The sequence below is a fragment of the Adiantum capillus-veneris genome, chromosome 8, assembly GCF_014529385.1.
Source record: "Adiantum capillus-veneris isolate H3 chromosome 8, ASM1452938v2, whole genome shotgun sequence".
Lineage (NCBI taxonomy): Eukaryota > Viridiplantae > Streptophyta > Polypodiopsida > Polypodiales > Pteridaceae > Adiantum > Adiantum capillus-veneris.
In genome coordinates this window covers 140,454,151-140,479,042 of record NC_140938.1, presented here as the reverse complement: position 1 = coordinate 140,479,042, position 24,892 = coordinate 140,454,151, and the positions used below count along the sequence as shown (strand labels likewise).

Here is a 24,892-nt window from a genome sequence, read left to right as displayed (position 1 = left end):
TACTAATGATGCTTCAATGCTTGTTAACTATCTAGTTTCTAGGCTTCAACAAGCCATGGGCAATCCATCTCTCCAAAGTGAAGTGCAACGGCAGCTCCGTGCTCACGGGATTCTCCAAGCTCATCACCATGACGAGAGAACACCTAGGAAGCCTCCTTGTGAGACTACCAAAAGAGGTCTCTCTCCGATTCGGGAAGAAGAAGAGAATCCATATGAAGGGCTCAAGAACTTACTTCTTGATGATGCATCTCCTTCCCAAAGGAGAACTCAAGAGCCTCCACCGAAGGAACGAGAAAGAAGCGAGTCTCCCGTCACCTCGGCGGAGATGGCTCCACGAAGACGGCGGGCTAAACGCTCTCCATCACCACCAAAGCGGAGAAGACCATCACACTCTTCTCCACGCCATAATTCAAAGAGGGATGATAAAAAGCAAGAGAAGAAAAAGGCGAGAAAGAGGACACCCTCTTCTCCATCTTCTTCATCCTCTTCCTCTTATGAAAGCTATGGTGAAGACGACAAAGATCAAGACAAGAAAAAGGCGAGAAAGAGGTCACCCTCTTCTCCACCTTCTTCAAATTCTTCATCTTCTGAAGAAAGTGATGGTGCAACTTTTGAACCATCAAAAAGAAGAGGCCATAGAAAATCCTATGCCGCATGGAAGAGGTCGTCCAAGCTGAAGAAATTCAAAGAGGGAGGGAAGAGCATCTCTTTCCTTACCTCTGATGGCACCTTCGGTGCTACAGACAAAGTTTTGGCCTTTATCCAGCAATTCGATGCGGCGTTTGGAGATGAGGGCTTCATGGAGTCCTCTAAGCTACGCCATGTAGCTATGCACTTTCAAAAGTCCGCCAGACAATGGTGGTCTAGCCTACGAGCCAACGGTGAAGCTCCACAAACATGGAAGGCTTTAAGAGCTTCCATTATGAAGCAGTTTTTGGCCACCGATGCCAAAGACAAAGTACTCACCGAATGGCGAAGCTTAAAGCTCTCTCCAAATGAATCCATCCACAAATATGTAGACAAGTTTTGGGACCTACAACTCAAAGCCACTGTCTTCAAAAAGTTGGATTTTGGAGAGCAAAAGCAACAATTTTGTGCGGGCTTAACCGAAGAAATGGCGGAGTATGTCAACTCCCAAAGGCCACGTACCATATCGGCGGTAATACACCATACTATGGTGGCCTCGCGAATCAATTTCCAAACGGGGGGTAAAAGAAATAATAAGCCCCCGGAAAACAAGGGTTCCTATGAGCCTAAGGGGAAGGACAATGTCCAAAAGTCTCCTAAGGGCAATTCCAACAAAGCCAAAGAGAAGGGAGTTTACAAAGGAAAGAATAAACTCTCTCCTGAAGAGCTTGAGCGTTATCGTAAAGATAACCGGTGTTTCAAGTGCGGCGAACAAGGGCATGCATACCGCGCTTGTCCCCAAAAGAACAACCGCCAAGATCCTCCTAGAGCTTCTTTGGTTGAAATCCAAGAGGAGGAGATTCACCAAACTCACCACAAAGGATCTCCTCTATGCCATGCTTGGGGAAAGGTAAGAGAACATGATGCTTTTATTCTCTTTGACCCTGGTTCTACTCACAATTTCATATCTATGGAGTTAGCAACCAAGCTAGGCATACAATCCTACGAGATGGGAGATATCCTACCCGCAGACAGTGCCTTCAAGGGGCAAGAAGCTTCAGTCACTCCCTTAATCAGGAAATTGAGGCTTCATGTCCAAGGCTATGTGGACAAAGAGGACTTCTTTATCTCCCCTCTCAAGCATGAGGATGTAATCCTAGGGGCACCATGGTTTGACCGTCTGGCTGCCCATGTTAAATTTCCTGAAAGGAGAATCTCCTTTAAGTTCAGGGAAAAGGACATGTATATAGATGCTAGGGAGATGGGTAATACCATCCCCATTGTACATACACCAGCTTTCAACAAGTCAATAAAGAGCTCTATTTCCGTGTACATGATTTTTGTTAAAGATTCTCAAAATGAACCTAATGCTTTAGCAAAAGAAAATAAAAGCACACAAAAGGAATTAGAGTTATCCAATTTTCTCAAGGGGTTTCAAGATGTCTTTATTGACGACATCCCTTGTGAGCTACCTCCTAAACGAGGTAATGACGACCATGCAATTGAACTTCTTCTGTCATAATAATCAATATCTAATTCTCCTAAATGATTTTCTCATATTAAACTGATCATTTAATGTGGGGAAGTGCCAAGGGAGAAAAAGCTAGAATATTGGTTAAGTTAGCAGACCGGCCACAGTAGGGATCCAAAGGAGGGAAAATAGGGATCCAAAGGGGGGGCCATCTGCAAAAGAGCCATGTGAAATAACGGGCTAAAAAGACCCTAAGGTTCAGCCCATTAAGACTTCCAAAATGCTAAGGTTCCAAAATTCAAAGGTTGTGTCCAAAGGTCAACCTTAGGGAAAATTGGATGCTTAGTGTGTGCCCCAAAAAGTCTTTCTACATCCCTACATGGGAGGGGGCGAGCCCCAAAGCTAGGGGATGAGACAGAAAGCCACACACACACACACAGGCTCCCTTTACACAAAGGGAATGAGGGACACATGTCAGCTCCCTAGGCCAGATGCCCACAAGGTGTGCCCAATTCCTATTGGAAGACCCTTGAAGTGGACCAATGAGAATTAGGCTAGAGTAAATCTAGTTTAATTAATTTAAAAACATTTAATAAAAGAAACCAATAAGAATTAAGTGTCCTAGAAGACTATTGGGCAGTCTCTCAAGGGGTCCAATGAGCATTCAGGAGCCCCATGGCTTGCCTGATTCCTATTGGCCAGGAGGCAAAGGGGTCCAATGAGAGTTTAGTTTAATTATTTAATTATCTAAAGCTCTCACAAAAGGGGAAAGGGGGACACATGTCAGAAGGCTATCACTTATGCTGCTTAATCCCTATTGGCTTGACCTGGGGAGGTCCAATGAGGCAAAAGCCAGACTAACTTAGCAGCTAGGGCTCGCCCAAGAGAGAGAGGGGGCTGATTTTTGCTTGGTATTGACACACACACTCTCACACTTGACCATGTGTGAAGGGGAGAATACTCTATCTCCTCCCAAGCTTTAATGGAGAGCTCATCACCTACACCAAGCTTGTGAGATAGAAGCCTACATCAACACTCTCTTGGCATGTGGATGCAAATCCAACCAAGAGCCAAGCTTCAATGCATGCTCATCTTCTCTACCAAGCTAATTACTAAGCTAAGCTATGCTAATATGAGTGATTATGTGAGGAGATGTACTTCTTTCTCGTAAGATACTTCTTTTTCCTCTCAATCTACTCTCATACCCTGCTAGCTCTCACCATCTTCGAAGGTGTGTGAGGTCTTGGGTCTGAGAACGGGGATAATTCAAGTTGTGTTTGATTAAGTGTTTTGCTTGGTGTATGAAGCTTCCATCTTCATTGCACTAGCTCGTCTTGAAGGAACACAAAGAATTGTATTGTACAATGTCTCTCTTGATGGGAGAAACCATAATACAAAGCCTTTTGGAGGGGGGACCGGCTCCATGCAAATCCGGTCCTCAACTGTTGTCAATAGCTTAATTGCTCTCTCTTTTGAAAGTATTGTCGATGCTATCTAACTAGGTGTTATGTTTTTTGTTGCTCTCTCCACCCAAGCACTCTTGTAATTCTCATTAGGAATCAACTCTAATGAAATGCTCACTATGTTCATGCTAATTTCCGCTACACATAAGATTTTAGGCTATTAAATGTTACATCTTCCAGGAAGTTCACCGCCTAACAAACCTCCTTATAGAGTTTCTCAAGCTCAACAAGAGGAGATTATGCGGCAAGTGCATGAGTTAATTGAGAAGGGCATGGTTAGGCCTAGCTCATCTCCATTTTGCTCACCTGTGCTATTAGTGCAAAAGAAAGACGGCACATATCGTATGTGTGTCGACTATAGAGCACTAAATAGGATCACTATCAAGAATAGGTTTCCCGTTCCACGGGTAGAAGACCTATTTGATAAGCTACAAGGATCGACCTACTTCAGTAGGATTGACCTAAAAAGTGGCTATCATCAAATAAGGATAGTTGATCAAGACATTGTAAAGACCGCATTTCGTACTACATTTGGTCTTTACGAATACATTGTCATGCCTTTTGGCTTGACTAATGCACCAGCCACATTTAACCGCTTGATGGAGAAGCTGTTCAGACCTCATCGAACCTTCACTGGAGTGTTCTTTGATGATATTATCATCTACTCTAATTCATTAGAGGAACACAAGCAACACCTCCAAGTAATATTTCAAGTTTTAAGAGAGAATAAACTTTATGTTAATCGAAAGAAAAGTGAATTTTTCTTGCAAGAGATTCAATATTTAGGTAGAACAATGCTTTTGAAAAGCTTAAAGAAAAGCTTATCTCTCAACCTGTGCTTACACTACCGGATCTCTCAAAACCATTTGAGGTCCAATGTGATGCTTGTGGTGATTGCCTTGGGGCTGTTCTGCTCCAAGAAGGGCACGCCATAGGCTATGAGAGTCGAAGGCTCGACCCTGTTGAGCAAGCTCTAGGCATATACGAAAAAGAACTCCTTGCAGTTCTACATGCCTTAGACTCACGGAAGCACTATTTATTGGGGACTCCTTTCATTCTGCGAACGGATCACCAAAGTCTTAAGTACTTCATGACACAGACCAAGCTCTCCGACAAACAAATGAGGTGGGCAAATTTCCTTTCGCAATTTCATTTTCATATTGCTCACATTGCTGGCAAGCATAATCAAGTAGCCGATGCACTCTCAAGATGCCCGAGAGTGAATGCGGTTTCCATAGCAACTCACAATGATCTATCTTCAATGATAGATGAGTATGCTATTGATCCCGATTTTAGAGATGTGATTTCAGCCCTTGCATTAGGGAAGAAAGAAGAACCATTTACTTTACAAGATGGTTATCTTCTCTATGGCAATAGACTATGCGTTACTAACTCACTACGTGAGAAAGTAATGTATGAATCTCATGCTCCCCCATATGCGGGGCATAGAGGGATTCAGTCTACCCTAAAGGGAATTGAAACATATTTCTATTGGCCTACCATGAAAGTGAACATACATGAGTATGTTTCCAAATGTGTGGTATGTCAAAAGACAAAATTTGATAGAGGGAAGCAACTTGGATTGCTTCAACCCTTGCCAATCCCTAATTCACCGTGGGAGAGCATATCCATGGATTTTATCTTTGGATTGCCTAAGTCTATCCATGGGAATACGGGAATATGGACGATAGTAGACAGGTTCAGTAAACAAGCTCATTTTATACCTGTCAAAAAGACTATCAAAGCCCATCAAATGGCAACCCTCTTCATTTCACAAATTTTCAAGTACCATGGCTTGCCAATGTCCATAGTGTCGGATAGAGATCCTAGAATGACCAGTAATTTCTGGAAGGGTCTCTTTGAGAATTTAGGAACAAGGCTAAACTTCTCTTCGGCCTATCATCCACAAACTGATGGCCAAAGTGAAATAGCTAACCTAACTATTCTCGATCTACTAAAAGCCTATGTAACGGAAGTAGATCAAAGATCCCAATGGGAGAAGTACTTACCCTTAGTAGAGTATGCTTACAATAACACTGTACATACTTCTACAGGAAAAGCACCTTTCGAGGTAATTGAGGGAAGATCAAAAAGTCCCTTGCTACTTAAGGTACATGGGAAGATCTTCGCTGCAGATGAGTATAGCCGAGACCTACAAGAATCTTTCCAAAAGATTAAGGATGCTATCTCTATCTCACAGCAAAGGCAAAAGGCTGCTGCTGACAAGCACAGAAGAGCCCAAGCCTTTAAAGAAAACGATTGGGTCTTGTTAAAGTTTCCCAAGGCTCGATTAAGGCACACTACGGGCAAGAATCCTACGGGCCACCAAAAGTACTATGCTAAACTAGCAAAAAGGTACTATGGTCCCTTCCAGATTCTTAGGCCAATCAATGAGATGGCCTATCAACTTAAGTTGCCCAATCATTGGCTCATACACAATGCTTTTCATGTGAGCCTCTTAAAGCCTTACAAAGGAGAGCCACCTCAAGAACCAACTATTGAAGACCCACCGGAGATCGAGGACCACGAGGAGGTGCTGCAGCCCGAGTCCATTCTCCGACATGAAGACAAGGTATTAAGAGGCGGTAAGACTATCAGACGATATCTTATTAAGTTTAAGAATTATCCTTTTGAAGATGCTAGATGGATGCAAGGCATACAATTAAAGGATAACCTAAACCTTGTCAATGCTTACAATGCTTCCCAAGAGTAAGCAAATGTACAAATTGTTAAAAATGAACAAGATTTTTGTCTTATAAGACTCTCTTTTTCTTTATTTGTGCACAAAAATGAAGTAGTATGCATGCTTAGATCAAGTTTGCGGAGACGACGTCTCCCAAACACCAAGTAGAGCTTGTCACTCTACTATGGAAGACTGATAGGACTAATGTGCAGACATGCTTGCGGCAGCCTCAGGCTCTCAAGCGCCAAATGGACTAGTCATCCATTATGGAATGATGTCGTAGGGTAACATAGGGATCCTCTACCCGCTAAGAAAAGGACTCATGCATATGCTTTATCTTCTCTACACCATAGTCGAGGACGACTATGATTTCAAGAGAGAGGTAATGTCATAATAATCAATATCTAATTCTCCTAAATGATTTTCTCATATTAAACTGATCATTTAATGTGGGGAAGTGCCAAGGGAGAAAAAGCTAGAATATTGGTTAAGTTAGCAGACCGGCCACAGTAGGGATCCAAAGGAGGGAAAATAGGGATCCAAAGGGGGGGCCATCTGCAAAAGAGCCATGTGAAACAATGGGCCAAAAAGACCCTAAGGTTCAGCCCATTAAGACTTCCAAAATGCTAAGGTTCCAAAATTCAAAGGTTGTGTCCAAAGGTCAATCCTAGGAAAAATTGGATGCTTAGTGTGTGCCCAAAAAGTCTTTCTACATCCCTACATGGGAGGGGGCGAGCCCCAAAGCTAGGGGATGAGAGAGAAAGCCACACACACACACACAGGCTCCCTTTACACAAAGGGAATGAGGGACACATGTCAGCTCCCTAGGCCAGATGCCCACAAGGTGTGCCCAATTCCTATTGGAAAACCCTTGAAGTGGACCAATAAGAATTAAGCTAGAGTAAATCTAGTTTAATTAATTTAAAAACATTTAATAAAAGAAACCAATAAGAATTAAGTCTCCTAGAAGACTATTGGGCAGTCTCCCAAGGGGTCCAATGAGCATTCAGGAGCCCCATGGCTTGCCTGATTCCTATTGGCCAGGAGGCAAAGGGGTCCAATGAGAGTTTAGTTTAATTATTTAATTACCTAAAGCTCTCACAAAAGGGGAAAGGGGGACACATGTCTAAAGGCTATCACTTATGCTGCTTAATTCCTATTGGCTTGACCTGGGGAGGTCCAATGAGGCAAAGGCCAGACTTATTTAGCAGCTAGGGCTCGCCCAAGAGAGAGGAGGGGCTGATTTTTGCTTGGCATTGACACACACACTCTCACACTTGACCATGTGTGAAGGGAAAATACTCTATCTCCTCCCAAGCTTTAATGGAGAGCTCATCACCTACTCCAAGCTTGTGAGATAGAAGCCTACATCAACACTCTCTTGGCATGTGGATGCAAATCCAACCAAGAGCCAAGCTTCAATGCATGCTCATCTTCTCTACCAAGCTAATTACTAAGCTAAGCTATGCTAATATGAGTGATTATGTGAGGAGATGTACTTCTTTCTCGTAAGATACTTCTTTTTCTTCTCAATCTACTCTCATACCCTGCTAGCTCTCACCATCTTCGAAGGTGTGTGAGGTCTTGGGTCTGAGAACGGGGATAATTCAAGTTGTGTTTGATTAAGTGTTTTGCTTGGTGCATGAAGCTTCCATCTTCATTGCACTAGCTAGTCTCGAAGGAACACAAAGAATTGTATTGTACAATGTCTCTCTTGATGGGAGAAACCATAATACAAAGCCTTTTGGAGGGGGGACCGGCTCCATGCAAATCCGGTCCTCAACTGTTGTCAATAGCTTAATTTCTCTCTCTTTTGAAAGTATTGTCGATGCTATCTAACTAGGTGTTATGCTTTTTGTTGCTCTCTCCACCCAAGCACTCTTGTAAATCTCATTAGGAATCAACTCTAATGAAATGCCCACTATGTTCATGCTAAATTCCGCTACACAAAAGATTTTAGGCCATTAAATGTTACACTACACAAACAAAAAGAAACAACAAAGAGAGCTACCTTCAACATAGAATGTACCTTGTTCCCTCGTTTAACTGATGGAATCTTTACACAATTGCCTTTCTTGCCCCTTGCTCGGAAAGCCTTGCACTCTTGAACACTTACTCCAAGGGACATCTTGTGTTGTGTTAGGTTGCCCAAGATACCCACTCGCTTGTCCCCTCCCTCCTGATTCATTGATGTCTTACCCGCAAGTTCAAATTTTACCTTCGAGCCGCCCACCACAGGGCAATTTCAAAATTCCTCGCCACTCAGATTGCACCTCAACACATTTTTGCCAGCGTGGCCCAATTGCCTCACCTGCCAGCTCCACCCGCAGGGCAATTTCAAAATTCCTCGCCACTCACATTCCACCTCAACACATTTTTGCTAGCGAGGCTCAATTCCCTCGCCCACCATCTCCACATAGGCCGCCATGTTTACTTTTTATGCCCATGTTTACATTTTCTGCTTGCATGGATGGCTGAGATCGTTTTGGAATCCACACCTGACTTCCCATGCATTGATCTCACTACCTGGGCTTCCTTTAATATACCGTGTCATAAACTGGTAACCCCCCCCTCTCTCCAACACACACAATCATTTCTCTAGGGTAAAACCTCCAATGATGGGCCACCTAAGCTACGCACTGAATTGCAGGCGATGTGATGCACCGTTTGCCGCATGAAGGGTCACGTTCGAAAGCTGAGCACCAAATGTACTAGCAAGAAAAGCCATAGCTCGCGTGAAGGTACACAAGCGATAAACGAGGGAAATACATTTTTCCTATGTAACAAAAGGAGGGATGGATGCGAAGTCGTGGTCGCGGGAGTTATGGGACGATGCGCTAGCAATGCTTGACCTTCGATCACATGGTGACGATTTCACCTCAGTTGCGTTAACCACCCAACCAATAGCCCGTTTGTGTCCTACAACTGGTGTCGTACTAATTCAGTACTAAGAGTACCTGGGTCCCTCTACATGTACCCGTTTTTTGGCTTTCTACAAGAAGCCTTAGAGGAGAGTTGAGTTAAGCATACTTTCAATGTTTTCAGTGATGACTGAGACTTATCTTCGTTGTTATTTCGATTTTAAAATATTTAATGGATCTTTTTATCTCACCTTTCATTTCACATCCTAACATGTCTCCACTTTTCTTGCATTCTATTATTTTAGAATACAAAAGCGAAGCTTCACCGTGCATAATTCTAGTAACTTTTATACGTACATACATATATACACACTCACACACATATTAATGAGTTCTTTTTATTTCACTTTTCATTTCATAGCCTTACATGGCTTGACTTTTCTTGCATTCTATAGCTTAATTCTAGTCAGTATTCGAGAAAGTCTCTTTCATTAAGCGACCGCCAACCAAGTTTTCTCCTCCCAAAGAAACATACCAAAAATACTAGTAGAAATTTTGAAATTTGCAAGATTTTTGAATTATTTTCTCACATATGTCATCGATTTTTCTTCCCTTTACCATGGTTTCCAGTCAACTAGTCTCGATTTTCAACCGGTGCAAGGCTAAGCCGAGGCAATCCTTTACCGAACACTGAAATTTCCAGTAAACTCAGCCTAATAATTTTATCACTTTCTTATTGTTGTTTTACAAAGTCACCATGACTCGTTTATTGTTATTGGGCCATGAGTCCATGACCTAAAACCAATCAGCTCCGTCTGCATTGACTGCTACTCGTCCTCAAACTTCCCACTGTGCAGCGCTTTGTGATGGTTGTCTGTAACCCTACCTGGCCAAATGCTTGCCCGCTATCCTGAAGGTCACGCTATATCTTGGGCGTCCCGATTCGGTGTTTAGACGGTGTATGAACACCCTGAGGCTGCAGTGGCAAGAGTATAGTAGCTGCATCCATGGCGACCGATCTCTCATCTGCCTCAACCGAAGTGACAGCCAAGGCGAAGCCTGCTGGCGCCAATGACACCAAAGCTTCTCGCCGTGAAGTTAAAGTCCCCAAGGTTGGCTTTCCTAGTCTTGTTTCCACGTTTTCCATCGGCCTGTATATGAGTCCTTGCTTGTGGATCAATATATTATTAACAGTTATGATGCATTCACCATAACTGTCACCTAAGACGTTGTCATGGGGTGAATACACACCCAAATGGTCGTCATGCTTTAATCCCAAAGTGGTGTTTTGTAGGGCACGAGAGATTTCGACCCTTTGCAAATGGCTATCAGAGAGAAAGTCTTTGGGATTGTAACTGGTGTTTTCAAACGTCATGGTGGTGTGGCCCTTGATACTCCCGTGTTTGAGCTGAAAGAAACACTCATGGGAAAGTATGGTGAAGATTCAAAATTGATATACGATCTAGCAGACCAGGTGAGAGTCTACTGTTGATTTTTTAGATGTGGGAAACAGTGGGATGCTATTTTTTCTGCAAATTTATCCACCTTTATCAACAATGTAGTGTTTCTTCTTTTGTAACAGGGGGGTGAATTGTCATCTCTTCGGTATGACCTAACTGTGCCGTTTGCACGCTACCTGGCCACCAAGAAGTTGACAAGTATGAGGAGGTACCACATAGCGAAGGTTTATAGACGAGATAATCCAGCCAGGGGAAGATATCGGGAGTTCTACCAGTGTGATTTTGATATTGCTGGGCAGTATGAATCAATGGTTCCTGATTTTGAGATACTGAAAGTGTTGGCAGAGATCCTTGACAAGCTGAATATTGGAGACTATGAGGTAATTCTATGAGGTAATTCTCTGTTGAAGTTTGATTTTCTGTAAGTGTAATAAAGATAGAGAATTTTTCTCTGATACACTTGAAAGAACTAATTTGATGCGTATTCAAAGTCGCTGTATGAGTTGATCAATGGAAGCAACACATGAGTTCTGTTCATTGAAGCACAATCTTCCTGGAAGACATTTTTCATCTTTGCAATCATGTAGCGTGTGACAATTGTGCTAATAACTCTTGTGTTCTCATCTTAATGGATTTGGATCTTGTGGTCAGGTGAAGCTCAATCATAGGCGGCTTTTGGATGGCATGCTAGAGCTTTGTGGGGTGCCAGCTGAAAAGTTTAGAACTATCTGCTCTGCCATTGATAAGCTAGATAAGCTAGCCTGGGAGGATGTTAGAAAAGAAATGGTAGTTACAAGGGTGTCTTTCCTCATGTTTTTCTAGGTAATTGTCAATAGTTGAACTCTTACCCTCTGTTGGTGGCTTTGTCAGGTGCTCGATAAAGGGTTGACAGAAGATGTTGCTGACAAGATTGGGAGTCTTGTTAAAATGAGAGGGAAACCCATGGAGCTACTGGATGAACTAATGAAAGAGGATAGCCCCTTTTGTGGAAACGCTGCATCACAACAGGCACTTGCAGAGTTGAAACAGCTGTTCACATTCATGGATGTAGGAAAATGCATCAATCGCTTTGTGTTTGATCTCAGTCTAGCGCGTGGCCTCGATTACTACACGGGTGTGATATTTGAGGCTGTCTTCACTGGAACAGTAAAGGTATCTGCACACACTGTTTTTTTTCAATTTATGTTAAGTAGCCATGTAAACAACAATGTATTGTAAGCATGTGGTAAGCTAATGAGCGGGAGAAACAATGCATAGCAAAGGTATAAGGAGCAATGAGCTTTTTTCGGATCCAGTGATTATCAAAATCATCAAAACGAAGGAAGAGATCTGTAGGCTCATCTGTTCATGTAAGGCCAATGAAAGATACCTTTGTGATAGTCCAATGATTGGATGAATGCTAGCTAGTTAGACATTTCAAAAACTTTACAAAGATCCACAACAAATTGCCTTCTTCAAAAAACTAGGAGGCGAGTTGTCATGATGTAAGTAGTCGCGTGAAATGCCATTTTGCTCGCCTTGAAATAACATTGAAATTGTCACCCTTTATACGTTATGTTGAATGTCGAGCCATGGAGGTCTTTTATTCCATTCACAATCTTTTACTCCCATGTCTCCCGGAGGAAGTAAATACTTAATGCTCTTGATGGATGACTTTTAGGGATGATAGGTTCATACATTCAACAAGTATAAGAATGTTTTATTTTGTGGACGATCAATTATAAAGTGAAGATTGCATGATCTTGCAAATGTAAGGTTTTCTAACACAATTTACCATTTTTTGCAAGAAGGATATCCAATATCGACTCTCTTAAATCTTTACTTCGTATTCTCCTCACCAAGATGGATAATAGTGTGAAGAATCATGTCGTGATGGTCTAAAATTTGCGATCTTACTTAAAAGTCCTACAAAGAGAGCACATTGCCCAACGGTTTTGCATAAAGTGCTAGTAGAGATCTATCCCTAGCGTTTTCAAATTAACATGTCTGGCGTATTTGCTCAACCTCGCAGATCAGCCCAACGTTTCTACAAGTTGCTTCTCTCTTTGTCTCTCTCTCTCTCTCATTTGTTTTTGGTAGCGTTTTCAGTTTTCAGTCTCGTCCTCGTCAGTGAGTGCATGGATCTACAAATATTGTCTTCCGTATTGCCACTCGGCACTTAGACAACCAAGTCCATTGAGCCTCTTCTCGGCCATTCCCTCGATGCATCGAGTGCTCCCATTGCTTTTCATCGTCGGCTCCAGATATATATCATTTGATAGGCTAGAGTATCTATTAAACCATGGACCTATTTTGATAGTGTCAAACTTAAGGAAACCATTTGAGGTTCATTGCGATGCTTCAGAAGATTGCATTGGTGCAGTATTTAACCAAGAAGCCAATGCAGTGGCTTATGAAAGTAGACGGCTTAAGGATGCTAAATTGCATGCCTCGATCTACGAGAAGGAATTTATGGTTGTGATTCACGCCTGCATGGCAGTACCATTGAGGAAGAAAATCATGGCATAAGCCGATGCTTCGCCTTATGCGGGTCATCGGGGTATTGTCCCCACGACTTTAGCATTGGAAAGGTATTTCTTTTGGCCAAGCCTTAAAGCAGACATCGATCAATATGTCACGAAATATTTGGTTTGCCAAAAGGTAAAGTACGATCGGCATAAGACGCATGGGTTACTCTTAACGTTTGTCTATGCTTGATTAACCCTAGGAGAGTATTGCCTTATTATGAATCTCCCAAAAACTCAGACCGGAAGTGATGCGATCTGGACCATTGTGGACAGATTTAGCAAGCAAACTCACTTTATTCGAGTCAAGAAAACGATCAAAATGGATCAAATTGCTAGGATTTTTCTAGCACAGATCTTTAAGCATCATGGGATGCCCAAGTCTAATCAAGATCCTTGAATGATAGGAAATTTTGGGCGTGCTTTGTTTGATAACCTTGGCACGAAGTTGAAATTTTCTTCTGCATATCATCTTCAAAACGGATATACAAACTGAGATCGCCAATTTCACAGTATTGGATATGTTAAAATCTTTTGTGTCAGAAAGACAATCTGACTAAGAGAAGTATTTGCCCCTTGTCAAGTACGTGTATAACAATATTGTACGTTTCTCTACGAGAAAAGCACCTTTTGAGATTCTTTATGGTATGCCTTTGCTTCCATTGATCCTTGTCACTAAGGATAACATTTTTGCAACAGAGGAATTTGTTCAAGATTTGGACACGGTGTATGGGTAAGTTAAGAGAGCCATTTTGTGCTCTCAAGAAAAACATAAGAAAGTTGCGGACAAGCACAGAAAGAATCTAGACTTAACAGTCGGTCAATTGATCTTACGTAAGTTTGAGAAAGCACGACTAAAGAAACAATCGACTCATAAAGGGAAAGTAGTAAAACTTTTCAATCGTTATTATGGGCCGTTTAAGATTCATCATTCGATTGAATGTGGCAAGATCATTGGTCAAGCCAAAAGGCATTACCAAAAATTCATAAAGTCCAAAGGTTGTGTGAAAGGTAGTCTTATGGACATCGTCAGGGGCTATGCGTATCTGATGATACCCGCTCTTTAAGTCATACCTGCTCTTTAAGTCAATGCGACTAAAGATGCTTGCACCCTGCAACTTATCAAGAATTTCATCAATCGGAGGAATCGGAAATCGATTCTTGATAGTGATATTGTTTAAAGATCGTAGTCTATGCACATTTGAATCGTGCCATCTTTCTTCTGCACCTGTAAAACTGAAGAGTAGTAAGGCGATGAAACTGGCCCGCAGAGCGCTAGACGTAGGTTCACGCGAAACTTTACTTCAATACACAGAGAAACTTTTCAAATAAAAAAACTGTAACGGGAATTAACACTTCAAAGCACACATGGCTCGGAAGCTAGAATGCTATGAGCAGACCTCGACAACCTGTAGGCCCCAAAGACTGGAGTCCCTTTCGGTATTACTTTATTACTCTAGAGGGTAAAATTACAAAACTGGAGTCCTGGGGATCTTTCACCCGTATCAAACTAGATAACACCTATTCTAGCAAATTTCTTAGCATAACGGCTCCAAAACTTACTCTGAACAATCCCCCATGCCAGAATTCGTTTCCAATGACATAAACCCTCTGTTTTCAACCCAAAATCAACAATTACAGCTTGTTGTATTTATTGGTTTTTACCTTGTTTTCAGCCCTAAATAGTCTCGGAACTGTCCTCTTGACAGTGGGGCACTGTTCCCAATGCTTTTGGCATCCATACGGTTGCAAAACAATCCAAAACCAGCGCATAACCAACGATGAGGTTATCACCCTCATCGGTGCCTGCTTTTGGAGTAGTAGTTAGCTACTCCTGTTCCTGCTCAAAGAGGCTCTTGCCTCGGCACAGAAGCATAAGACCACACAACTGTACATAGGTCAAATGAAGAGTGTCACGAGGACGTGTGTAACAGACTTGGACACTCCAAGTCAAGAATCTACCACGACAGCACCAAATAACCACTTCAAAACAATTCACAGTTCACAATTGATTCAACACTGGCCCCGTGCCTAGAGATATTGGCCCCAAAGATTGGCGCCCCTTTCGGTATTTCTTTTTGTATTAATCTGAGTTCAAAGTACAAGAGTGCGGGCAGGCGCTCACACTCAAGACTCTACGTCCAGATGCTCTGAGTTGTGAGAGGCTTGCTCACATATTTAAAGGTACAAGGGTTGCTAAAAGTAGAGTTCCAAAAGCTGAAATCAAAAGTTTCAAGTAAAAGCTTTGAAAATAAATCAAAAGTTCTCTCTCTCTCTTTCTTTTAATAAACAAAGCAGAGAGGCTTTTTCTTTCTCTCTCTGAAACCGGCCTGTTCAATCCAAAAAGGGCGGTAGACTTTACTTTAAACCTTGATTTAGCTTTCACCCGTTATTAGTCGTCTATTTTACCTGTACTTTCAAGACACAACAAAGGGGAGAGGGATACAGGCGGCTAGATTGCACCTGTATGAGTAGACGGACACCAGATTGGCCCCTAACTTAGGCGCCCCTTTCGGTATTTCTTTATTGTTCAAAAGAGGGAATAAACGCTGTGATTCCTACAAGCTGCCCCGCACAAACTCGGCTGAATTTCCTCTGTTCCAGCCCGATTTCGGCAGCATAACTGAACTAGAACCCTTCACGGTCAATATTCCCACGCATTGACTGACTTTCCCGACGCATACGGGCACTTTGCAAAACCTGGCGAGAATCTGCAGCACGCTGAATTCTCTGTTTTCAGCCCTGAAAATGCGCCAGATCACCTGTACAGCGGTCCCCTTGCATCCCCGAACCTCCTGGGGGTATTAGGGTCCGTTTAGGGCCAAAACCCTAAACCTGCAAAAATACACAGCAGGCTGTAATTCACTGTTTCGGGCTCCGTTTCGCGTGCCGGTCGCATCCCTAGCAAGTCCTCGAGCTCCCGCACCTGTAGGGCTACTTGCCCTTTGAATCGGACGAGATTTCTGGCGTGAAACCTCTCCGAATTCACCTGTACCTGCGGGGGGATTAGCCGCTAGCTAATCCAGTACCTGTGCAAGAGGCTCTTGCCTCGGCAATCGCGCATGAACCCACACAACTGCACATTGGTCAAATGAAGAGCCCACTAGAGGGGCATAACATACTGCCAAAGGGGAGAGAGAGGGCAGTGCGTAGCGTGCAGGGCATCACTCCTGGCACCGCACTGTACATAAGAGGGAAAGCAAGCACTCCATAGCTCTTAACCTGTGACAGAGACTTGCAAAATGAGCCTCCCCACTATAAATCACGTTTTTGCCTTCTCTATAAGTAGTAAACTGGCCTCAAAGTGCCAAGTGTCACTCATTTGTGCATTTTCCCGCTTTAGACCCTCGGGTCTAAAAATATCTCACCTGCAGCCTCTGTTGACTTGGCCACAGAGTAACAAAATGATCCCCATGTCAAACTGCACGTAATGACGCGAAGACATTTTCAGGTCCCAAAATAGCAGTTCCCTAAATTTTAGGAGATGCTGCCATTGTATCTTTCTAGGTCATCCGACCCTCTTTGTACACTGCGGCCACATCCAGAACTGAAATGTAGCCTCTGTAGCAAAGGATTCCACTTTGGCTAGTCAATGACCCCACTTGGCTAACCATAGTCCTTGTCCAACCTTAGTGCTCTCTTGCCCTCAGGCCCGGACTCCCTCTGGACAGTTCCACACTAGCTATGCAATGCAGGGCGGTTAGATTTCCCGAGGGGTGTTTCCAAAAAGTGAAAGTAAATAGATAATAAGAAAGAAATCAACAAAAAGGATAGATAGTAGTCACACGCTGGTGACATACCCCCCTCTTGAAATCTCAAACGTCCTCGTTTGCATCTATGTCGTATAAGCTCCTAGTCAACATTGATGTATTCAACACCGGTCGACACATGTACGACACATACATGCTCATTGTCAACCCTGGTGTATTCAACACCTCGTCGACTCATGTATTGCCTGCGTGTGAACCCTGTCCCAATGACATAGTGGTAGCTTCGCACTCTGCCATTGCTTTGAGTCACTAACTTTCCAATGACAAAATGGTAGCTGCACATTTTGCCACTGTCTTATAGTACACGTTGGATCCCGTAACACTTTCGAGCATACCCAAACCGACAGTTTAAGAATGCAGTTACACATGTACTCTTCAATAGAAGCAATCACTGTATCCTTGACAAACTGACAAGAAATACTCACTTCTATAGCACTAATCAAACTTTTGGACATTCCATAAGAGCAATTGCCAAACTGACAATCTGTACAGCTCTAACATTCATGTAACAGGTATTTGATTTGAGCTCACTTTAAATACCATGTACATCATTTGTTTCAGAAGCCATTGTCACACTGACAATCCATGTAGCTTTGAAACTCAAGGGGTCAAGGTAGGTTGTAAATTGAAGGCTTCCAGGTAAAGTGATAACACAGTTGGTGACTCTGCAAGTTCACCTTCTTCCATCCACTTAGCATCCATTGGTGGATAGTTTCTGAACTTTACCAAGTAACGCCTAGCAACCTTGCCTTTCACTTTTCTTTCTTTGTGTGCCAAAATCTGTTCAGGGACCAAGATCTCGTCAAGTTCCTCGACTTCCGGCTGATCTTCAGCTGGCATATCTTCTGGCACATCACCCACATAGGGTCTGAGAAGACTCACATGAAACGCATTGTGAATCTTCCAACTGTCAGGCAATTTCAGCCTATATGCAACATCACTGATTATGTCGCATACTTGAAAAGGCCCATAGTAACGCATGCTGAGCTTTGGAAACAGTCTTTCCTTGCCCTTCATCTTCTTTAACCTTGCCTTTTCAAAGCGTAAAAGCACCCAATCACCAAGTGAATATACTACTTCACGACGGTGACGATTAGCTGCTTTCTTTTGCTTTGCTTGAGTCCTTTCTAAGGCCACTTTGACCTTCTGGTACATTTCATCCATGTCTTGAACATACTTATCTGCTTCAAATATCTTGTCCTTTGTATGCAGTATGGGAGGAACTTTCTTGCCACCTTCAACTATCTCAAAAGGTGCCTTGCCAGTTGATGAATGTACTGTATTATTGTATGCATACTCCACCAATGGCAAATACTGCTCCCACTTTCCTTTATGCTCTGACACATAGCACTTCAGCAGATCTAGGACAGTAGAATTTGCTTCTTCTGACTGCCCATCTGTTTGAGGATGAAATGACGAAGAGAATTTGAGCGTGGTACCCATATTCTCAAACAAGCCTCTCCAGAACAAACTAGTCATGCGTGGATCACGGTCGCTAATAATCGACTGTGGCATGCCATGATACTTGAAAATATTGCTCATAAACAAGCGTGCCATCTGATCTGGCTTTATCTTCTTCCTGACAGGAATAAAATGAGCCTGTTTGCTAAATCTGCAAATAATGGTCCAAATACCATCATTTCCTGTCTGCGTTCTCGGAAGATCAAAGATAAAATCCATAGCAATACTTTCCCATGGTTTATCTGGAATAGGTAGTGGTTGCAATAACCCTGGTGCCTTTTGCCTGTCAAACTTGACCTTTTGGCATATTAGGCATTCTCGCACAAAGGCATCCACATCCCTTCTCAATGTAGGCCAATAGAAGAATGTCTCTACCGCTTTAACTGTAGCATCGATACCACGATGCCCTGCATACGGTGGGACATGACTCTCTTCCATAACTTTGCGTCGCAATGGCTTTGTGACACACAATCTGCCATGCATCATCATGAACCCGTCTTTAAGAAGATAGTGTTCATGACGTTGTCCATCCATTAGTTGCTCGAAGACCCTTGCAAAATCTTCATCATTTGCATACTGTTCTCTCATATCATCAAGTTCATGATGATAAGGAATCGACACAGCTGAAATTTGTGGCTTCCTTGACAAGGCATCAGCCACAACGTTCTTCTTGCCTTCCACATGCACAATCTGAAAATGGAACATGGACAAGATATTTGCCCATCGCATATGCTTCTCAGATAACTTTGTCTGTGTCAAGAAGTATCGCAAGGTTTGATGGTCCGTTTGGACAACAAAGTCTGCACCTAGCAGGTAGTGTTTCCAACTTAAGAGCGCATGAATCACAGCCAGTAACTCTTTCTCATAGACCTGCATGGTCATCTCTGGCCCTTGCAAAATTCTGCTCTCATAGGCTACTACCCTGCCATCTTGCATTAGCACAGCACCAATGCTACTACCGCAGGCGTCGCACTGGACCACAAATGACTTCCTAAGATCTGGCAACACAATGACTGGATCTGAAGTCATCTTTTCCTTTAAGAGATTAAAAGCTGAAATCTCTTTCTGTGTCCATCTAAAGGTGACTGCCTTCTTTTGAAGAGCATGTAAAGGTGAAGCAATCTCAGCGAAATTTCGGATAAACCTTCTGTAATAGGAGCATAGTCCCAAAAAGCTTCGGACATCATGCACCGTCTTCAAATTTGGCCATGACTTGATCGCTTCAACTTTTGCAGGATCCATTCTGACACCGTCCTTTGAGACAATGTGTCCCAGAAAGTGAATCTCTTCCAGAAAAAACTCACTTTTCTTTGCATTGATGAGCAACCTATGACTGCGTAGCTCTTTGAACACAATGGCCAAGTGATGCCTATGCTCCTCTTCATTCTTTGAGTAGACTATCATGTCATCAAAGAATGTACCAACAAACTGCTGGTGTGGACGGAAAATTCTGTCCATCATCCTATTGAACGTAGCAGGAGCATTTGTGAGACCAAAGGGCATCACTAAAAATTCGTAAAGACCAAACGTCGTTCTAAAAGCAGTCTTGTGCACATCCTCTGATCTAATGCGGATCTGATGGTACCCACTCTTTAGATCTATCCTGCTAAACATAGCTGCTCCTTCTAATTTGTCCATAATATCATCAATTCTAGGTATAGGAAACCTATTCTTGATGGTATTCTTGTTCAGTGCACGGTAGTCGATGCACATACGCCATGAGCCATCCTTTTTCTGCACCAACAACACTGGAGAACAGAATGGAGATGAACTGGGCTGAATCAGCCCCTTTTCTAACAACTCCTGTACTTGGCTCATTATCTCTTTCTGCTGAGCCGCACTAACCCTATACGGAGGCTTATTTGGTGGGCTACAGCCTGGCACCAAATCTATCGCATGGTCCTCGGGTCTCTCTGGCGGTAATTGAGACGGTAATGAATCGGAAAAACAGTCACTATACTGTTGTAAAAACATTGACCTTTCTTTATCTAGCACAGATAAATTTGATTCATCACAATCTGACACTTCACGTGCAAAAACCAAGTACGCAGAAAGATGCTTTTTTATTACAGAAGTAATAGCAGAAGCTGATACAGTAGGAATAGACTCCCCTTTAAGCTTTACATCCAGAATGTGAGTCTTTCCCCTGCTCTGTACAGTGATCTTTTTGTTGTAGGCATCCATGATTCCCTGTACACGAAACAACCAAGGAATACCTAACAACACATCACATCCGTCCAGTGGCATGATGTAAAATTCTTCAGCATCTACATAGGACTGGATATGTAGACGCAACTTTCCAATGATGGGTGTCACAGCCTCTGTATGGCCAGGACATGCCAAACCTGCCTCTACTGTATACCCCATCTCTTCAGGTCTAATTCCCAACTTTGAAGCCAATTCTGGGGAAATGAAGTTGGCTTTGGCACCTGGATCAAAGAAGATAAGCACTGTTTGATCCCTAACCTTTCCCCATGCTCTGCAAAGCTCACTTGCATCTGAATTTGGCTTGTCGCCCACCATATCTGGCACTAGACCAGCCATGGGCTTCTTTCCTTTCTTGTCTTCCTTGTCTTCAGAATCAGCTGGCCTTTTCTTTGTAGGACAATTGTAAGCAATGTGGCCAGGCTGCTCACATATAAAGCATTTGTTCTCTGTCCTCAGGACCTTCTTTTGCTCTTCTGACTTGCGAGGAAAACGTCTTTTCCATTTCTTTGCTGGTCCTTTTTCTGATTCAGCCGTAGCTTTGTCTTTCCCTGCGTTGGCTGACTCCTGAGTCCCTTTAGGAGCCTCATTGGGAACGTGCTTCTTGGCTGAATTTTTCTTGCCTGATCCTGCCTTGACGCCAGTGTTAAATTCACAATCTTCTCCCTTGAGCAAACCATTGCCAGTGTTTGCTACCTCGATGAGCTGCGTCAAAGTAGTGACTTTTGTCTTCGTGCAGTATTTTCTCAATCCTTTGGGTAGGCCACAACAGTATTTTTCAATTTGTTCTGTCAATGGCACAAACCTATAGGAAGTTACTGGAAGTAGAGCTTTCCAAAACTTCCGATTGTAATCATCCAGATTTCTGCAAGTGGCAGCATTAAGCTGGTGCCATTCTGTCATGACATCTGCTTCGAAATCGTCAGATAACCATGCTGCTGCAAAAATCTGCTTGAAGTAAATCCATGTGGACGGAGCTTGCCCTTGAAGCAATAAAGTTGTCCACCATTGTCCCGCATTCCCTGTCAAGAAAGTGGCTGCCTTGCGGACCTTTGAAGCCTCTGTAAAGTTTCCCCCTGCATAGGCCTTGTCAAACTGTTGGAGGAATGAAAGAGCCTTCTTCCTGTCATCAAACCCTGTAAAGGTCGTGAATGACACACCTTTGCCACCTTCTTTGTACGGAGTTGGCCTCTCCAGCGGCGTTAAATTGTCATATGGAAGTGACTGAAACATGGGAACACTATTAAGGTTCATCTGTGTTCCTTGGCCGCTATTAACTTGACCTGGAAATGCCATATTTGGCTGCTGATTTGTAATTCCAGCCATACCAAAATTTGCTTGTGGCATCCCAAATTGTCCCTGAGTGCTTTGAAACCCTGGTTGCATACCCATGACACTGTACATGGGGTTAGGCATCATCGTCTGAGCACCCCCAAACACTGTTCCTGGCGTGTAAAACTGATTTCCAGGTGCATGACCAGCCATGCTCTGGAATACCGATCCACCTCCAAAATAGCCAGGGTGTACTGAAGGTGGTGGGAAGACCTGTTGCATAGCCTGTAGGTTGCTTCCCTGCCCATTAGAACCAGCTATAGGTTGTTGAAAGGTGGCGGGCTGAATTGGTACAGCTTGAAAGACTGGCATCTCAGCCACCTGTTCTTGCACCTTAGGCATACGTTGTGGAGACTGCATGTTCTCCATCAAGTGTACAGGTGTTTCCATTGACTGTGCGGTATGAATCACCTGTGTTCGAGCCTTAACAGGCTTTTGAATATGATCCAGTGACCCAACTTGCTGAGACGGAACCGGAGGTTGCAGAAAGGCTAAAAACCTCGGATTCTGCATTACTTGTGTGAACATAGCCACAGCAGTAACCAACTGGGTCCTGAATATATCGTCATCTGTCTGTGGTGGTCTTGACGACTCACCCACTTCATGTGTCTGTTGACCCTGTGAAGAGGAAACCTCTTCAGTCACATCATCTGGTCTGTCAGCCATAATTGCAATTCCCTGTGTTTGGTCTATGATCCCCTGTGTCTTCAAGCCCAAAACTGACCAAGGCTCACTTCTATGGGAAAAAGTGATTTAATCCCGTCGATGGAACCATGAAACCGGCCTGTTCAATCCAAAAAGGGCGGTAGACTTTACTTTAAACCTTGATTTAGCTTTCACCCATTATTAGTCGTCTATTTTACCTGTACTTTCAAGACACAACAAAGGGGAGAGGGATACAGGCGGCTAGATTGCACCTGTATGAGTAGACGGACACCAGATTGGCCCCTAACTTAGGCGCCCCTTTCGGTATTTCTTTATTGTTCAAAAGAGGGAATAAACGCTGTGATTCCTACAAGCTGCCCCGCACAAACTCGGCTGAATTTCCTCTGTTCCAGCCCGATTTCGGCAGCATAACTGTACTAGAACCCTTCACGGTCAATATTCCCACGCATTGACTGACTTTCCCGACGCATACGGGCACTTTGCAAAACCTGGCGAGAATCTGCAGCACGCTGAATTCTCTGTTTTCAGCCCTGAAAATGCGCCAGATCACCTGTACAGCGGTCCCCTTGCATCCCCGAACCTCGTGGGGGTATTAGGGTCCGTTTAGGGCCAAAACCCTAAACCTGCAAAAATACACAGCAGGCTGTAATTCACTGTTTCGGGCTCCGTTTCGCGTGCCGGTCGCATCCCTAGCAAGTCCTCGAGCTCCCGCACCTGTAGGGCTACTTGCCCTTTGAATCGGACGAGATTTCTGGCGTGAAACCTCTCCGAATTCACCTGTACCTGCGGGGGGATTAGCCGCTAGCTAATCCAGTACCTGTGCAAGAGGCTCTTGCCTCGGCAATCGCGCATGAACCCACACAACTGTACATTGGTCAAATGAAGAGCCCACTAGAGGGGCATAACATACTGCCAAAGGGGAGAGAGAGGGCAGTGCGTAGCGTGCAGGGCATCACTCCTGGCACCGCACTGTACATAAGAGGGAAAGCAAGCACTCCATAGCTCTTAACCTGTGACAGAGACTTGCAAAATGAGCCTCCCCACTATAAATCACGTTTTTGCCTTCTCTATAAGTAGTAAACTGGCCTCAAAGTGCCAAGTGTCACTCATTTGTGCATTTTCCCGCTTTAGACCCTCGGGTCTAAAAATATCTCACCTACAGCCTCTGTTGACTTGGCCACAGAGTAACAAAATGATCCCCATGTCAAACTGCACGTAATGACGCGAAGACATTTTCAGGTCCCAAAATAGCAGTTCCCTAAATTTTAGGAGATGCTGCCATTGTATCTTTCTAGGTCATCCGACCCTCTTTGTACACTGCGGCCACATCCAGAACTGAAATGTAGCCTCTGTAGCAAAGGATTCCACTTTGGCTAGTCAATGACCCCACTTGGCTAACCATAGTCCTTGTCCAACCTTAGTGCTCTCTTGCCCTCAGGCCCGGAATCCCTCTGGACAGTTCCACACTAGCTATGCAATGCAGGGCAGTTAGATTTCCCGAGGGGTGTTTCCAAAAAGTGAAAGTAAATAGATAATAAGAAAGAAATCAACAAAAAGGATAGATAGTAGTCACACGCTGGTGACACTCTCTCTTGCTAAAATAAAGGAAAGAGGCCTTTTTCTCTCTCCAAAGCGTGGGGAAAAGCAGCCAGCAAACATCGCCCAAAAGCTGAAAAATTGCCGTACAATCATTGCCACGTCAGTTGTACGGAATCCCTCAATTTGCGTTGACATCCGTACAACTTGCCACGTGTCATTTTTTGTAGCCTTTTAGGGTTAGGGTTTTTGCAACCTTTTAGGGTTAGGGTTTCAGTGCCACGTCATAGTAATCGCCCTCGATTATGCGTACAAAAGAGACAGAGACCATAAACTGTCTTCTCAGACACTGACTGTTAGTACCTACGTACTAGGAACACACATCTAGCAATGTACCAATCGACAGTCACATCACACGATAAGACATCACAAGATATCACGTGACATTCAACATTCATGCGGATCTTAGACCATGATTTATTGGCAATGTAGCTAGCAATCGCATCTAGATCCAATCGGGACCTCATCGATGGCCGATTGACTAAACCCTATTGCAACCATGTCTATTCGAGATCAATTAGACCAAAATGTTGCAGTCATTTCGTCTACCAGTTCCTGCACTTTAAAACAAGTCAAGAACAAATCAGTTTCATATTCAGGAATTCCATTTCATAAAGTCATACAGCAAAATACTGTCAGCTCTCATTATCCCTGAAGCTCAAAGAGACATCAATGACTCTAGTATTCTAAAATCAAGGCATCTGTTGACAAAGGAGCGGAGTAGCTCCCCTCTTGTGCATCCCACTGCACCAGATCTCCGACCAAGCTGAATTCTGGGTTCCATTTGGAATAG

The 24,892-nt window shown here is 43.5% G+C and overlaps 1 protein-coding gene across 1 annotated transcript in view; it reads left to right on the top strand.

Annotated features, from left to right (window-relative positions):
- The first annotated feature begins 9,886 nt into the window (after window positions 1-9,886).
- LOC147453068 (histidine--tRNA ligase, cytoplasmic-like) overlaps window positions 9,887-24,892 on the top strand; it is a 33,755-nt gene continuing 18,749 nt past the window's right edge. Inside the window, exons 1-5 of the mRNA XM_086518569.1 lie at window positions 9,887-10,217; window positions 10,400-10,579; window positions 10,688-10,945; window positions 11,217-11,351; window positions 11,436-11,717. Of these exons, the coding sequence (XP_086374695.1) occupies window positions 10,113-10,217; window positions 10,400-10,579; window positions 10,688-10,945; window positions 11,217-11,351; window positions 11,436-11,717 (960 nt within the window). The 5' untranslated portion in view covers window positions 9,887-10,112. The remainder of the gene's footprint in view (window positions 10,218-10,399; window positions 10,580-10,687; window positions 10,946-11,216; window positions 11,352-11,435; window positions 11,718-24,892) is intronic.